The following is a 17,686-nucleotide window of genomic DNA, read 5'->3' as shown; positions in this document are numbered from 1 at the left end:
CCCCCATCTGGCAGCAGCAGATAAGATGAGAGAGGAATAGAGACCATCTCTCCATACCATCATCAACAAGCAGGATAATATCATTTTCTGCAAAGCTGACAAGAATTACAGGAACAGAGACATTCCTGGTTTTCAGAAGCACATAGTTACTCTATTTATTTATAAAATGGAGACAGTCATCTTAATTCATGTTTATACAGAGTGGCGGTGAGCAGGGGAGGGGGCAGGTCACAGTCAGGTTTTTTGGGGGGGAGGGGGGCTTGAGTGATTGGGAAGCAGGGTGGCGTCAGTGGCAAAATATTTTCAGGCCTGGCAGAAAATTCTGAAGCTGGCCCTGCACCTGACTCCAAATAAAGATTCCGTAACATTCTTACCCTCCTGGCTGTGTTTAAGGAAGAGATAGCTCAATGGCAATAACTATGGATAGCATGACACTGTAAGACAGACGCCTTTAAAATGAATTGGCTCACCTACATCTCTTATCTGTTTTATATGTTACCAATTATGATTGCTGCTACATTCTTTAAGAACTTCCAAAAGCTAGTGAGCAAATACTGATGGGAAGGTTAGGGTACATCTATAACTATTACAAAATAGTGTCAAGGGAGGTGGGATTGCTAAACCTGAGTTTTACTTAGGCTACCAAACCTACCACCCATACCCTCTAATTCAATGCACTGCCTCTAAAGAATTATAGAACAATTGTCACTCTGGACGTCACCTGGAAGCTAGGACCTTGTCTACATTGCTAAACTTCATAATTGGAATTCATTAAGTGGGAATTCACTGTCCGTGTAGTTCCACCAGTAATAGCAACAGTGTGAGTGCTAGTTTTATGATTGGGGGAATCAGTCAGCATGACTTGGGATTGGTTTTCCTTTTTTACCTTGTGAATGTGGAAGGGTGACAGTGAGCATTAGTTTAACATTTAAGTTATGTTTCTTCCAAATGTACTTTTAAAGTAGCATTTCCTTTTCATTATTATTATTATTTTGATCTTCTTGCATGTTCTATACTTTTATTCTGCAAATTGTACAAGTTCTAAGGACACTGAATATCATATTTAACAGGTGTTTCCACTCATTTAAATTGAAATCTACGTAATCCAGTTTAGGTGAACTGCTCTCATATTGGGGAATAGATCAGAGTTAATCAATTACTAGTTCCCCCTGTCAATGGAGTTGGAAGAAACATATAATCTGTTTGTTGCTTTTATCACAACTATGTCTTCAATGGATATACATCCATACATTCAGTGATATTAAACTTTCATCTTTGTTTGCCTGAATAATAAAATTTGAAGTAAAAACAAACAAAATAACAACACCGCAATACTCCCTGGCACCAGAGGATGACATGAAAGGTAAAATCCTCAAACTGGCTCCAAGAACTAAGAAGAATCCCAGTACCCTTCCTCCCCCAGCAGCTGGAGTGGGAGAGCTGGGTTTCTCTGTAGGTACTGTACCCAGACTTCTCTCCCTTCTTATATATCAGCATGTGGCTACTAGATTTAATCCTTTGGTTAGCTGGTATCATGTAAGCTTTTCAAGTCCTACTTATCTCTATTTGCGAGTGACATAGTTTGAATCAGGGACAAGCTTCTCTGGCCTTTTCCATAATGGCGGTTAGAACTGATAAAGGATCTAATAGGTCATAATGCATCATCCTGTCAGCTAAATATGGTGCATACAGTGTATTATCTAGTTCTTTGTGCAGTCTCATTTTAAACGTTTTAAGCAATCAGGCCCATCCGTTTACAGATGACTGTGATGCATATGCTGTTGCAGGCTGTAGGATTGTCAAACCTATTCAACAGAAAGAGCTGAGTCCCATTTTTAACTGTGATTTAAGGGTTGTGGAATATATTTATTACTATACAACCTACTCTCCGTCCACAGTGGAATTCCCATTGCTGTCAATGAGAGTTTGCACAAAGATAAAGGGGAAAATATGGCCTTTATATTGCAACTCAATTTTAGTTATTGTAGCTAGTTAAAATTTTTGAGCACATTTGGGGGGGTGGGGGGGGTTGGGAGGAAAGGTGCCGAAAATGGCCTTTTATTTAAAACAAACTTTTGTCTTAAGTGTTTCCTTTTCCCCAAAATTTTCCATATTTTTAATTGTATTTGCAGAACATTTATCCAAATTTTTCATTAGCAAAGTCATGTTTATAACATTTTCAAAACAAATTTTTTATTAAAAATGTCAGGACTCTTTTTATTTAACTGGTCTGTTACAAGCCCTGCAAAATGGAAATAATTTTGACGTTTCAAAATGTTTAATGATTTGTAAAAAATTACTTGTTCTAGTTATCAATCGTATTTTTTATTTAGTCGTCATCTTATTGTCCCATTCAGCATCACTCACTGGGAAAATATTCTGATAAGTAGGGCAGAAATGGTTGTTGTCTTTTTTTTTTTTTTACTTCCTTTCCCACCCTTCTGCTTTTTTTTTTCTCTCTCTCCTATCTTTGGGTGCCGCTTCTGTTCTTCCCTCTGCATTTCCTTCCCTGCAGGAGCTCCCCATTCCCATCTTGGTGTGGACTTAAATCCCAACCCCTTCACCATCCCAGCACCTACAATGAGCATCAATTAAAAATTAATTATGACATTTAAAGTATCATCATTACGCTTTATAGACAGTTACACCTCATTGAGGGTAATGGAGGGCAACAGGGTAGTTCACAGCTCTTGAGTCATTGTTTCAAACTCAGAAAGACAACGCTGCCTGGGTGATGCTCTGTTCACATTGGAATCAAGCACAGTCACGAGGGTTTAGAAGCTTTCTATTCTTGGAAAAAGAGAAAAATAAGCTATGATTCTTTAGCATGTGAATGTAGGCCATACAAGACACATAAATACATTAAGTGGGCCAGACCTGACCTATGGGCCAGAGGTCTGACAACACTGCTTGATATATATCCTATGTGTAGGCCTCCAGCCACTAAAGGGGAATCCTATCACAAATAATTATAGGGCTGGATCAAACCACATTCTATCCAGTACAGGTATAAGGTATCTCACATGCTAGCCAGTATGTTACAGCCACCCCCACAACTATCTTCAGGTACAAAAATAAACCAATGTTGTTTACATGGGAGTGTAGGACTACTGCAAAACAAGGTAAGGCAATCTCATCCATTTAACTCCACAATAATGCCTTTTTTTAAGCAGCAGCATTAAACCTTAGCACAAACACCCAGAACAATACTAGGCAAGTGAGAAATGGTTTCAGGCTGACAAATCCTAGCAACATGGCTGCCTAGCTTTACTGTAACCTCAGAAGCCAGTGTAAACCTGTCGGAGTGCTAATCCAAGTTTTCAATAAATACATGGAATCAGATCCTTAGAGGCAACAAATTCCTTCCTTCCAGCTCTCCTTTGCAAGGAACATCTTTTTCTCAGAGGTTGCCAGATCAGCATACAGACAATGGAAGTTTTCTTGTGTTCATTTGCCCTCTGCTTATCTCTGCTTTACAAAGTTAAGGCACTGAGGTGAGCAAAAGTACATTCTTCCAAACAAACAATCAAAACTATGAACCTGTTCTTACAGGACTTTCTTGCTGCAGAAAGCTATCACTTTTGGCATTCAGACACCATAGTGATAAGCACCAGAGACACACTAGATTAAATAAAGTACAGAGAAAATAGACAAAACAGATCCTGACCAACTTTAAAAGCCTTGAAAGGTATACAGATTTCATATTTGATTAAAAATGGAAAGGCAAATTATATCTGAGCCAAATTTTAAAAAAAAATCTCAAATTTTGCAGGTATAAACTTGTTGATTCACTCAATTGTGCCTATAAACTTAAAAAAATGTAAACATCTAGCTATATAATTTGTGGTCCTACTCTGTTAGACCTCTAGGTAGGATTTTCAAAGCAATGCAGGGAATGAAGCCACATGTTTTCCATTAAATGTAATGGAAAATAAGTAGCTAAATCCCAGGCACTACTTTAAAAATCGGAACCCCAAAATTACTGTTATTTCACCTGTAATGGATGGTGGGAGCAACCTTTGAGGCTATTTCTGACCCTTTATGTTTAATCATGGTCTGCTTCTTCATGGCAGATTTTTCCCTCTCTAGAATCAGAGTTCACTTTAGAAGTTATTTAGTGGAGTAATAATATTGGGTCAGATTGCCTCTGTTTGCTCCTCTGTGGGTGCATTAGGAAACCACCCGCACTACCCTTTTTGCACCTGAGCACAAGGCTTCCAGAATCATGGTGCTTGAGTTCCATGAGTAATAGGTACTAGAAAGTCATAGTACAGGTAGATGTGCTACACACCCTGGAGGAGACATATCTGAACAGCAGTGCAGCCATGACTCCATTCCCCCTTGTGGTCTTCTGATTTGCTAGTGTTGAGTTGCTAGTGGTCCAAACCTGGTGCTACTACTACACCTCCCCAAAAAGATGTAACAGCTGTTGCTATGTATGCTTCTCATATCACCTTAGAGACATTACGCATTCATCAGTACTACATAGGCAGAATGCCCCTTGCAAATGCCACTTGGTATTACAGGTCTTCAATCTTACTCTAGCAGGGTGGTTTCTAGCTTTAAATGTTGAAACAATGACCTATTATATAAATACACTTAGAGGGTCCTTGCTTAATTCATACTAGAGCTGACTGGAGGACAATTCTGTTTCGCAGCAACTTTTGAGATTCGTTCTGCACTGGAACAAAAAAACCCTCTTTTGGAATATTTCTGTTAACATGGAATTGTGTCAAAACATGTGGTTTTTTGGCTTGAAACCCAAGCTTTTCAGTCCAGTGAGGTGTGTAGGGTAGTGTGTGTCTCCTGCAAGGTTAGAGAACCAGGTTCAAGTCCCTGCTCTGTCCACTCTGAAGTTTCATTTACCTGAAAATGTTCCAACCAGCTCTAGTTAATACTTGGTGTTTTTCTGTGGGAAAGAGTTATCTGTAATGCACCACTAATGTACCAACCAGTACCCATTTTAATTAGCAATGACTCTTGAGAATCAGGCTTACCCATTATTCCACTCAGGTAGACACCATAGAGAGACATGCCTGTTGTGGCAGCATTCCAAACAGTCCCGATTACAGCATACAGAAGGATGGTACCAAGATTTCCAAAAAACAATTTGTTTGGCATGAAGTATCCAGCATCTAAGACAATGGGTGGCAGCAGGTAGAAGAAAAATACATTTGGTGTAAGGGTGAAGGAGGCAATGTGGTCTGCAGCCCACACGATACCGCCCAGAAAGAGGCCAAGGACAATCAGCAGAGCGCTTTCTGGAACCACGCGGGTGACTTTGTGGGACAAGTGGAAAACTGCAAAAAAAAGAGAAAAAAATGTGAAAGAATCAAAATGCAAACATAATTTGATTGATATTACAGCTGTTGTTAGTACGGCTGGTTTTAGATAAGAAAGTGTTAGATAAGAAAGGAACTGAGAGGAGAGGAGAATGAGACCAGCTCTCTGAGCTAGGATAGAGCAAGATAAATGGGAGATACTAGAGATGTTTGGCAATGAAGTACTGCTGAGGGAATCTCAGCAATTCAATTTTGCAGGAGTTTATGTGAACCTTTGCTTCAGTTTGGCTTAGCGGTGTATGTGCACCCCTGATTCAAGGACTACTTATGATCCTAACCCCCATGCTGAGTACAGCTGAGCTCATATATACTTTTGCACTGAAAGACTGAATTTCACTTTCATCTGAAACTCAATCAAAACCACTGAGTTTCTCGTGATGTTAATATCAACCTATAACTCTGCTCAACTAGCACACAATTGGGCCCAAGTTTGCTAAAAATTAGTCCAAAAAACAAACAATCAGGACCCCATGTTTTAAGATGTATTGAAAAATCTTCCCCCATCAGCTAGCAGAGGTACACAATGATTGGTGACATGATTGTAACAATGACAGCAGCCAGCCTATACCAGTGCTCCCACCATGGCTAGCACCAGTGTAGATGCACCAGCACTAGTGTAACGATGGCAGAGGTCCCTAAAGTTTCCAGGGTAGACGAGACCTGTGAAATAGACCAAGTTGTAACATTTTGCTTCTGGCTATGTGAATGACCCCAAACCAGGTTAAAACTGGATTAAGGTGATAACACCGGGAGAAGGAGGCAAACTGTGTTCAATAAACATTCTGAAACACTGTCAGTTTTGAGGAGCATCTGGGCCATTAATTCTACAGATGGAAAGTACCTTCCACAACCTGAGTAATCCAGTAAAGAAAACCAGTGTCCCTCCCAGTTAGCATCTTCTCTTTGTTATGAAGGCTGCACTGCCTCACAGATTGTTTCAGGTCCCTAAAAACCATTGTTCTGTTTACAAAACCATGGCATTCAGGTTTTCAAAGGTTGGGGGGGGTTTGGGGGGGGGTTTTGGTGGTCATTCCCTCCATTCCTTGTATCTCCAGTCAGTAAATTATCAACCAATTTATCACATTAAGGAGAAAGGATTACATTCTTTATCCCTGAAAATGAATTTTGCTGAGCCAGACTTACTTGGGTCAGGATTCCCTTTTGCTATGTTTTCAGACAGAGACATGACTGAGAAATGCCCAGAATTAAAAGTATGGAACAAGAATATTGAAGACATCTGAAAATCTGATATTGTGAAGTAGCCACTGGACTTCATGCTAAATCCTCACTATTCTATAGAATTCTAACAGATGTAATTAAGGAACAGTTTCCCCCCAATGAACAGAATGTTTTGTATCAGCTGAAACTTTCCTTTGCGCGTGGAAAGGTTTGTCTCCAATTGCACGCTGTTTTTGCTACGAGCATGGACTCCTCTCTAAAGGTGCGTCCGGGTGGCACATTGCTGCAGTGCCCCATGAGCACAGCAGTGAAAGAATTGGGCTCACAGAGCCATATTTCCCTCCAGGCTCTTAAAATAGTGGTTAACTGCTAGCCTATACCAGACCTGGCTTATGCCAGCAGTAGATTATTACCCACTCCCCATTGCCTCAGCGGTGCTGGCTGGCACAGTAAGGGGTAGAGTCAAAGATTCACCCTTTCCCTCCATCTTATCAGTGAGGGTGGGAAGTAAGTGGTCACATAGGCCACTTGTTATTGTGCGTCCAGAACTAAGGGCTGCCTATCCAAAGCAAAGGTGTAAAAGGAGAGGCAAGGGAAGTGCCTTACTTTACTTTCCTGCACTGACATACAGCCGAAGCGAGAATCTAATCCTAAACCATCAAGGGGCCAGATTGTACCAAACTTATTAATGTAGAGTAGCACCTTATTACACAAGAAACCCCATAGACTGCTTCCATAGAAAGATACTATTCAGTATGAATAAGACTAACAGAGTCAAGTCAAGACTGTTATGAGCTTCTCAATGCGCAAGAGGAAAATGCCATGAGTATTCCAATGTCATGCAATGGTTTTAGACGTTACAACTGGAACTTAGCTGCAATGTCTGAGTTCATACTCACACACACCTATAAGGCCTCAGCATTTTTTCTCTGGCCAAGTGTGCAAATTCCATGTCACGAGAACACCACACTTCAGGCTATGCATTTCTGGACAATTATTGCATGTTTCAGATGATTAGAGAAACAGAGTTGTCCTCATGCCTCACATCACCCTCTAAAGTTTAATCAAGAAATGTCATACCATTTTAATAGCTCGCTATCCTGAAATATGTCCCTCTAACAATGCATCTGGATCTATTGCAACTTGAATTAATGGGAATACACTCATTTCATAGGGCCAGTCTGACAGCTTTACTCACAGTGAGTAGCATCTTACTCCAGAAGTAGTCCACTGAAGCCAATGGGAACACTTACTGAATCAGGTGCTATTCACCATGAGTAAAGGTATGAGAATCTAGCTCTTAAACTGAATTAGCGATCCATGTGCTCTGACAACTAGCTTTTGTAAGCTGCAGGTCCTGCCTTTCACTCACCTAAATGGTGAACTCCCAGCCAACTATTCTGGACAATAGTTTGCATTTGAATCTACAGGTAGGATGGAATTACAGCAGTTCTGCAGGTGCCAAGGAGGATGGGGTGCAGTTCCCCACAGACAAATAACTCTGTAAAGAATTAATAGTGAAATTTCTGCTTATTCTAATGATGCACCTGTTGTAGCTATTCTGTAAACAGGTGGCTGGGGATAACTAGGTAGCAGAGTAGGTTATTTTTTTCATCTCTGCACTCCTGGGTATAAATCTGAATTAGCTTGGTGATTTCAGTACATGGCCACTAGTGTTTTTGCCAGTCCAAGACTTTTCAGAGAAGGTTGGACAACATGGTGGTAAAAATGACAGCAGCCAGCTTATCCCAATATCCCCAGCACTTCTGTCTCTATGAATTGTGTTAACACCATTATTTCACCATACTCTGGTCTGCTGTGAAGGTTCTCAATCCCTTTGTATTCTTGAACCAAAAAATGACCTGCCATCCACATGTACTACAATCCTTTGCAGCAGCCGAGAATTGTGAAATTTGGGTCAAAGGAGAAGCAATGGGTTGGTGCTGCTCTGAGTTGAGGGGGATTTCTGCCAGAGGCACTTCCCTCCTTCCTCTTATTTCTCCATCCTCCACCCACACCATTGTTGTATCAAGCAGGCAAGGTACTAACAAGCTTCAACAGGACTTTATTTTTACAGTGGAAACCTCTTTACCAAGCTGCTGCTGCACCCTCTGTAACTCTCACTCCGCCTCCTCAACTCCTCCCCCCTCCTTCCTGTTTCCTGTCCTTTCAGACTCCCAACAGCCAGTGCTCCCAGTTCTAATAATTACAAGCACATCAAAACACCACAACCGTGTTCAGCTCCATTTCGAGAGGCTGTGAAGCACAACCTGCTTACGTTGTTGCATGTATGTTATCCCAGGGCAGTGTCACATTGTGTTAGAATGCGGTTTTGTTTTGTCTGATAATAATCGTGTCTTGGATTATAACCTAGGATAGACTAGGCCTAAGTCTTCAGTACACAGAAACCCTTCACACACCACTCAGTTCACGCACAAAGCAAACTCTGCATAGTCACTCAGCAGTAGGTCAACAATTGTGTTAAAGTCAAGTATTGTGATGGATCGACAGATCTCTGTAGGTTAGCTTGTGCTTAGTGTTAACCTCTGTGTTCTGTCACTTTCCTGGACACTAACTCTGGCCTTGTATAGCTTATACAATCTCCCCAAATAGAATAAGGTATACCAGCAAAAAGACTTTTAAGGATATTACTGTCTACACTAAAGCTTTTGTCAGAATCACTAAATTGGTTAAGAGTGGGATTTTTTCACACTCCTAGCTGACAGCTATGCTAACAAAACTTGTTAGGGTAAACCAGGCCTCAGACACCCAAAACTGATGAACAGTTACTTTTATAGTATCTTCACAACTTAATATTAACACAAATTACAATCTTCTGTACAGATAATGTTGTATAAAGACTGCTTAAAACAAGTCCTCGTTTCCAGTATACTGTACAAATTGGAAGGGTCTCTCTCTGATGAAAGAAACAAAAATAGTAAATACTAGTTAGCAAATATTCAAAATGTTGCATGGATCTTTAGCCATGAGATTCACAATAAAGCTAATATCCTATGCACATCTTTGCACGTATACCCTTATGATTTTTAGAGAAGAATGAATAGCACCTCTTTAATCTTAGCAAGAAATTAGAAAAAGAAATTAGATTTAAAGTCACTGGCAGAATATCATATATGAAACAAATTGTTTTGAAGTACCGCTTTAAATGCTAGCAGTGACCTATGATTTTGTGGAAAACCGATTTGTGTAACCTGGCTTTAGCAAGCTACAGTGCCTCACTGCTTTATCTGTTTCTGTTCTCTGTCTTTCAGCAATTGCAGAACCGTGTCAGGTTTGATTCTCTTTCTTCTCCTCTCAAAGCACTGATCATTCTTAGGCCTCCTCTACATCGTAACTTCTGCCACACTGGGGCAGGGGCGGCTCTAGAAATCAGGCTGCCCCAAGCAGCGTGGTGCACTGCGCCGCCCTTCCCCGGTCCTGCGGCGGGTCCCCTCTTCCCGTGGCTCCGGTTAAGCTCCCGCAGGCATGACTGCGGCAGGTCAACCGGAGCCGCGGGAAGAGGGGACCTGCCGCAGTCATGCCTGCGGGAGGTCCAGCCGAGCCGCGGGACGAGCGCCCCCTCCGCAGTCATGCCTGCGGCAGGTCCACTCGTCCCGGGGCTCCGGTGGACCTCCCGCAGGCATGACTGCGGCAGGTCCGCCAGCCCAGCCTCCCGCCCTCCCCTACATTTTGCCGCCCTAGGCACCAGCTTGTTTTGCTGGTGCCTAGAGTCGCCCCTGCACTGGGGAACCCAGGCCTGATCTACACTTTAAAATTAAGTTGACATAGATACAGCACTCAGGGGTGTAAAAAATCCACCTCTCTGAGTGCCCCAGTTAAGCCAACCTAGTCTCTGCCGTAATTCTGCTAGGTCGACAGAAGAATTCTTCCATCGACCTAGCTGCCACCACTCAGGGAAGTAAACTACTTACATCAATTGAAACCCCCCGCCCCCCATCACTGTGCATTCTACACTATGGCGCTACAGCAGCAAAGCAGCAGTGCCACTGTAGCACCCATAATGTAAAAATGCCCCCAGTTCCACTATGGTAGTGCCCTTTACATGGTGAAGCTTGGCACTGAACTATGTCTGGGGCACAAAAATGTACCTCATATTTTAAGAGTGCAGAGGAAGGGGCTCAAGAACTACAATATTGCAGCCAGGTCCCTAGCCCAGTAGACACCACAGTACACATGGAACTCTTGAGATTTCCTAGAATTTTAATATTGATAATTTAGGCCCTATCTACATTTGCCTGGGAATGGTATTTGCTGAACTAGTTAAACATCCACTTTTCAACCAGTATGGGTTAAGTCAGCTTAAACAGGGTTTGACCGGCTAGTGTTTAAACTGTACGGCAATGGATGTTGAGCATCACAGAAGGGGCCTTTTGGAAAGAAAAGTCTACTGACCATCTAACAAAGTAAATGTAGTTATTGCTTTCCCTACACCTCCTTTGGTGAGGAAAGGGACTGTGAAATTTAAATTAGTTGACAAAAATCCAACAGTGATAAGTTTTAGGTGGGTCCAGTTTCTCCAGGCTCATAAAGGAAAGTAAAATAATTTGAGAAAGAAGTTCTTAAGGATAATTTGACTAGTTATTTTTAAGCCTACTTTAAAAATGCATTATGCAGATGGAAATTTGTAAAGGAATTTAACAAGCTGTTCACTGCTCTCTAAGATCGTTTGCAACGGTTTTGCAGCAAATCACTCAAGAAGTAGATTTTTTGATTCTTTCCATTCACTGACTAACATGAAAATTTAAAATGTTAACACTGTACTTTGGTTTAATGATATCTAAGAGGACTAGGTTACATGATAAAATAGCTAAAGAGGAGCTGATATGCAACTCCTGCCCATTTCAATCATTATTCTTCCTTAACGTACAAATAAAAGTTTCTTTAAGGATAACCTTCCCAATGTAGGTTTTCATTCATAAATAATCTCTTTATCTAACAGAGCTGTATTTAATGAATACCAATGACTAATGTTTTCACTCATTAAACAAAAAAGTTTGGATGACTTGGTTCTATAATTATATCTATTGATTCTGGCTGAAGCCACTGGCAAAACTTCCATTAATTTCACTGGGTGCAGGATCAAGCCCTAAATACTCTGAGATTAAGTTTTTCTTCAGATAGCATCTTTTACTTTCCTGGTAAGGAATTGATCAGGAAGTCTTGTATGAAATCCCCTAATATAGCTCAACAATGCATACACTGTTATCTTATATCCATTGTATACAAGTTGGAAAGTTTTATTGATAGAAGTAAGATTTTTCTGTGTATAAAATCAAAAGTGATGTTTCTCCTTTTTTTCCCTCTCCTAAAAATAACCGTAACAAGGTTTCCTCACTGCCAAAATACATACTGTAAGTCAAAATATTGCCATTTCACACCCTTTATAGCATCTTTAAAAAAAAAAGTACAGAAAGAAATTCTTCCCCCTCGCACTCTCTTCAGGATGCATGTCATATTCTTTAAATTGTATGCCCTTCAAGACAAGTCCTCTTTTTTCTACATCTATCCAGCACCTAGCACAATGGGGCCCCCGTTCCCAACTGGCGCCTCTCGGCACTATATAAATATTTATCAATAATGATAATTTCAGCCATCTACCAAGGGCACGATGGAAAATATTCTGTTAGCAGTAGAAAGAAACAGACTGGTTCAGGTAAAATAAGAACTACCGGTAACTTAAAACCAAAACCTGGACCCAAATGAAAAATGACATAGCATTTATTTTCATGTGCCTTTGGACAAAAGCAAAAGTGCTGGAAATTGTACAAGAAAGTTGGTGGTTGCAAGATTTTTAGCCCAGTTTTTTCAGACCCAAGTTTTAAATAGTTCACATAAAGTTCGTATGAACATAAAACGAATTTATGAACACTTTGAGATTCACCCCTTACTAACTGAGAGTGACTCATCTGAATTATTTGTTGTATCTGCTGTTCTGTCAATCAGTCTAGAGATGCACTGACTGTCTGTCCTGCTTTGACTTCCTTATTTTTACACAGGAACACAGGAATTACCATACTGGATCAGGCCCATCTAATTGGACATCCTGGGCCTGATTCTCTACTGCCTTGCAGCTCGTGTAATCATTCACAGTTTTGGAAAGTGAGTGCAAAATGCTACCATTCGGATTAGTAATTCTTTACACAGTTGTACATTACTCCACAAGGTACAAGGTAGGGGAGAAACAGACCCTTTGCCTGTGACAGTGTCCAATAGCAGATGCTTCAGAGGAGGTGCATAGAAGCTCCATAAAGAAATATCCTGCCCACAGCAAGCCTTCTTTTGAAATATCAGCTAGCAGCCAGCTTATGCCCTGAAGCATTGAGGTTTATATTCATTTTATTATCTTATCTAATATATCTGTGGCTGTTCTTATGAGCCATATAAATCGGAAATCCTTCTTTGAAACCTGCTTAGCTCTTGGCCTCCATGCTGTTTTGTGGCAGTGTCTTCCACAAATTTCATTTGGTCTTTTTTTTTAAATCAGATTTGTTAATAAATTTCTAATGTACTACGACAGTGTAAATAGGAGCATTTGCTTTACCCTTTCTGTAATGTTCCATATAGCTCTAGCACGTCTCCTCTTAATCAACTCCTCTCTAAACTGTTCCAATCTTTTCATTCTCTTAAAGAGAGACAATAATCTGTCCATGCCTCTAATATTTTTTTGTTGTCAGACTCTGGACCTCTCAGTTCCTTAACAATCTTTGAGAGACAGTGACCAAAAATTAACAGTTTTCCAACTCAGGCTATACCACTGATTTATATAATGCCATTATTATTTTCAGTATTATTTTTGATCCTGTTCATTTTACACGCTAACTCTTTGGGTTTTTTTACCTGCCACTGTTCACTGACCAGATATTTTCATTGAGCCGTCAACATAGGGTACTTTTTCCTGAGTCTCTAAGATTAATTTTAGCAATATGCATTTCAGATTATTTCTTCAAACTTTTCATTTGTCAACACTGAATTTCATCTGCCAGCATGCTGCCCATTCACCCAGCTTTATTAGGTCCCTTTGGAGTTCCTTACAGTCTTCTCTAGTCTTGACTAACCTAAATAATTGTGTGTCATCTGCAAATTTTGTACTTTCCTGCTCACCCTCTTGTTCAAATTATTAATGAATATTTACTAAACAGCAATAAATCTAGTATCAACCATTTGGAGAAACCCACCATTCACCTGTGCCAGATTGAAAGTGACCCATTTACTCCCACACAGATTTCTGTTTTTCATAAAATTTCAAATCCATGAATGTATTTTACATCTCATCCCGTGGCTAATAACCTCTTATGATGGAATTTTTGAAAGTCCAAATACATTTATATCAACCAGCGCTTCTTTATCCACTATTCTGTTGACATGCTCATAGAATTATAGTAGATGTGGTTTTCCTTTACGGAAGCCATGCTGGTCTGTCTCTATCGTACCCACTCTCTTTTTTATCCGCATTTCAAATAGTTTACTTGGTACTGAAGTAAGGCTTTCTGGGTAATTCCCAGAATCACCCCTTAGAACCTGTTTTCGATAAGTATAGTATTGGCTGCCCTCCAATCCTTTGATATAGTAGTCATTTTTAATTGGTAATTTTGTTAGCACCTTCGTAGCTTCAATCTTAAATTCCTTTAGACGTTTTAGATGTTTATCATTTGGGTCTAGGCATCAGCTACTATTTAGTTTGTCAATTTGTTCCAGAACTAACTCTTCTGACATCTCTGATCATGCCTTATTTTAATTACTTGGGAAAAAAGGTACCTACTCAACTTTCTTTGTGGTGAAGATTGATGCAGCTTCTCTACAGTAACGTTATTCTTCATGCTCCCTTTATTCCCTGGTAGCCCAGCAGATCCAATGATTCTCTCACAGGCTTCCTTCTTCTGACATACTTAAATAATTTCTTATTTGTTTTTTATCTTCTGAGCTATTTGCTTTCCTAAATCCCTTTTGGCTCTTCTCATTTCCCACCCTACATGCAATGTGTTGTCTCCCTTCTATTGACTTCAGTTGGGATGGATCTCCAGTTTTTGACGATTACCTGTTTGGCTTGATGGAATAACCTCCTGAACTTTCCTATTTAGTCATACTTTGGCCTGGGATCCTCAGAGGTATTGACAGTGATCTGTGGGTTGGTAGCAGGGTCTCTGCCAAGTATGGCATGTAGCTCTTTGTAACAGTGGTAAGTCTGTGGCTTAGCACCGGATCAGCTGTTGGCCTCCCTGCCCATCTGGTATGCTTGATGCAGTTCTTTCGCTTTCATATGACACTGCTGCTGGTCCCTGTCATACCCCTTCTCCTGCATCCCCCATGCAATCAACTCATAGATGACCTCGTTTCTATGGCTGGTCCATAGCTGTGTTTGCATAACCTCTTCTCCCCACAGAGCTGGAGATCCAATATCTGTCTACTCCAAGCTGGAGTGTGTAACCAGTGTGGGAAGCGACACCCTACAATGGAGAGCGGCTAGGTGTGCTCACTTAACTGGAGAATCAGGAAAAAAACTTTTCAAAAATTTGTGGGGCTTTTCGGGGCGGGGCTTCCAGTCTCCATGACCTCCGGGCAGTGGAGTTCACAACTGTGACCAGAGCGATCAGTGTTGGGCATTGTGGGACAGCTGCTGGAGGACTGTTAGAGTTGACATAAGTAACTCAGTATCAGCACTCGTGCTGCACTGACCTCAATATGTAGACTATGACTCAGTGTCTCTGGGGAAGTGGTATTACTATGTTGCTGTAACAGGGCACTTACATCACTGGGAGACACATGCACAACTAGGGCAACGCAAGGCAGCTTATGTTGACCTAATTTTGCAGTGTAGACCAGTCCTTAGAGCAGATATAATTGCTTTCTATAAATATAGCAAGAGGGTAAACAAAAGGGAGGGGAACAGCTATTTAAGCTAGCAGATAGTGTTGGCACAAGAACAAATAGGTATAAAATGGCCAGGAATAAATTTTAGGCTAGAAATTAGAAGGTTCTAACCATCAGAGGAGTGAGGTTCTGGAACAGCCTTCCAATAGCAGCAGTGAGGGCAAACAAGCTAACTAGTTTTAAGATGATGTTTGATAAATTTATGAATGGGATTGGATGATGGGGTTGCCTGCCATAACAGGGGACTGGAATCAGTGACCACAAGGTTCCTTCAGCATCATGTCTTACATTCCTACGGATCTCAGGATTTTAATTTCTGCACTTTTGACGTTAAGATCTTTCTGACTAGCTCCTTCATTATTTAAAAATCCTTTCTTCTGTAGCTTAATGTCACAGTGCTAGTGTTGGGTGCAGTCCCTCCCCCCAGTATGGCCAATTAATTCTGTTGTGGTTACTATTATCACTCAACTATAGTTATGGCTTGAACTGGGGAGGGATAGCTCAGTGGTTTGAGCATTAGCCTACTAACTCCTGGGTTGTAAATTCAATCCTTACAGGGGCCACTTAGGGATCTGGTGCAAAAATCAGTACTTGGTCCTGCTAGTGAAGGCAGGGGGCTGGATTAGCTGACCTTCCAGTTCTAGGAGATAGGATATCTAATTTAATTTATTTAATTTTATACACCGTATTCTTAGGACTAAGTCAAGAACAGTTTTTCCTCTTGTGTGCCTTAGAATTAGCTGGTTCAAAAAAGCAAAGATTTAAGGTCTTGAGAAACTGCTTCTATGAATTGTGTCCCCAGGAGACATTCGAGCAGTTTATATGTGGGTAGTTGAAGTTACCCATTATTACGACTTTATTAGATTTAGTTGCCTCTTTAATCTTTTTCAGCATTGCGCACTCAGTATCATTTTTCCTGATCAGGAGGCCGGTAGTATAATCCTCCTGGTATCTTTGTATTCTTATAACTTGTATCTTATGAATTTTTATGAACTGAATCCATACAGATTTTACTCTATAGTCCTCTCAATTCAAATTCCTTTTCATTTAGATTCAATGCAATCTTTTGGTGCTACTTCCCCACCTCTAAGAACTAATTTGACCTTCCTGTATGCTTACAGCCAATATCCTTGAAGAAAAATCATGTTGCTGATTCATCCTAATCAATAGTATTTAAGCAATAACTAAACTCCTTCTCCAATCAATAGGTTACACTCTTACTAAAAAGTAATAAAAAATGAAAAGTTTAGATTGGGACAGAAATTGTGCCGTCTTATGTTTTTCTACAGCAGCCAATACAATGGGATCCTAATTTTGATTTTGGTCGTTGGATACTACCAAAATATAAATTACAATAAACAGTAATACTATCAGTGTTAAATCTTGAGCACCTCTACCTTAGCACTCATGGGGTTTATGGCAGTTAGATATGAAGTCCTTTGTAGTAGACTCGTTTATATGAGCTGGTTAGAGTTTGGTTTTATCCAGCTTAACAGGGCTTTATTCTTTGCCACACGCTTCTGATCATGATTTAAAATGCATACAGCATTGTAATGAGCTCATTACATTGAAGATTTGGGTCACTGTTCTCTGTGGGTGACAAATTAACAAAATACATTAGCAATTAAAAATGTGACTAAACATTTTAGGATCAGCAGGTCAAGGTCCCCATTTGATAGGTCTTGAAGGCCACGTGTGCATTTTACCCCCAAGTCAAATGCCAATGGATTGTGTGACCAGGCAACCATTACCCCTATGAATGTTCAAGGTTATAATGAGGTTAAGCAGTCTGGGACAGATTCTGTCACTGTTACAGTGAGTAGTTCTTCACTGAATGAGTTGTCTTGTAGTAATGATACACCATAGTAAAGGCATGTCTACACAACAAGGCTACACCAGCACAGCAACGGTGATGCAGCTGTGCTGCTATAGTGCTGAAGTGTAGATGCTGCCTGCATTTGTAGAAGGGGTTTTTCTGTTGCTGTAAGTAACCCACCTCTCAAAGAGATGGTAGCTAGAGGTGATGGAAGATTTCTTCCATCAACCTCACCTCGGCTACACCAGAGGTTAGGTTGACCTAATCAAGGCACTATGGGCATAACATTTTTCACAGCCCTGAGCAATATATCTAGGTCAATATAATTTTTAAGTATAGACCAGGCTGGCGTATAGCAGAATCTGTCCATCATGGAGCAGACCAGAGGTGTTCAAGAAATAAAGAAAGAATTTGGAAATGAAAGCAAAACACACATTAGAAACCCCTTGAAAGGTGGCAG

The 17,686-nt window shown here is 40.6% G+C and overlaps 1 protein-coding gene across 3 annotated transcripts in view; it reads right to left on the bottom strand.

Annotated features, from left to right (window-relative positions):
• The window catches only part of SLC9A3 (solute carrier family 9 member A3), a 211,122-nt gene that overhangs the window by 42,894 nt on the left and 150,542 nt on the right, over positions 1-17,686 (bottom strand). For all 3 annotated transcript variants that reach the window (XM_045005872.1, XM_045005874.1, XM_045005873.1), the window contains exon 4: positions 4,998-5,300. In XM_045005872.1, the coding sequence (XP_044861807.1) occupies positions 4,998-5,300 (303 nt within the window). The remainder of the gene's footprint in view (positions 1-4,997; positions 5,301-17,686) is intronic.

The sequence above is a fragment of the Mauremys mutica genome, chromosome 2 (assembly GCF_020497125.1).
Source record: "Mauremys mutica isolate MM-2020 ecotype Southern chromosome 2, ASM2049712v1, whole genome shotgun sequence".
Lineage (NCBI taxonomy): Eukaryota > Metazoa > Chordata > Testudines > Geoemydidae > Mauremys > Mauremys mutica.
This window is presented reverse-complemented; position numbering and strand designations above follow the sequence as displayed.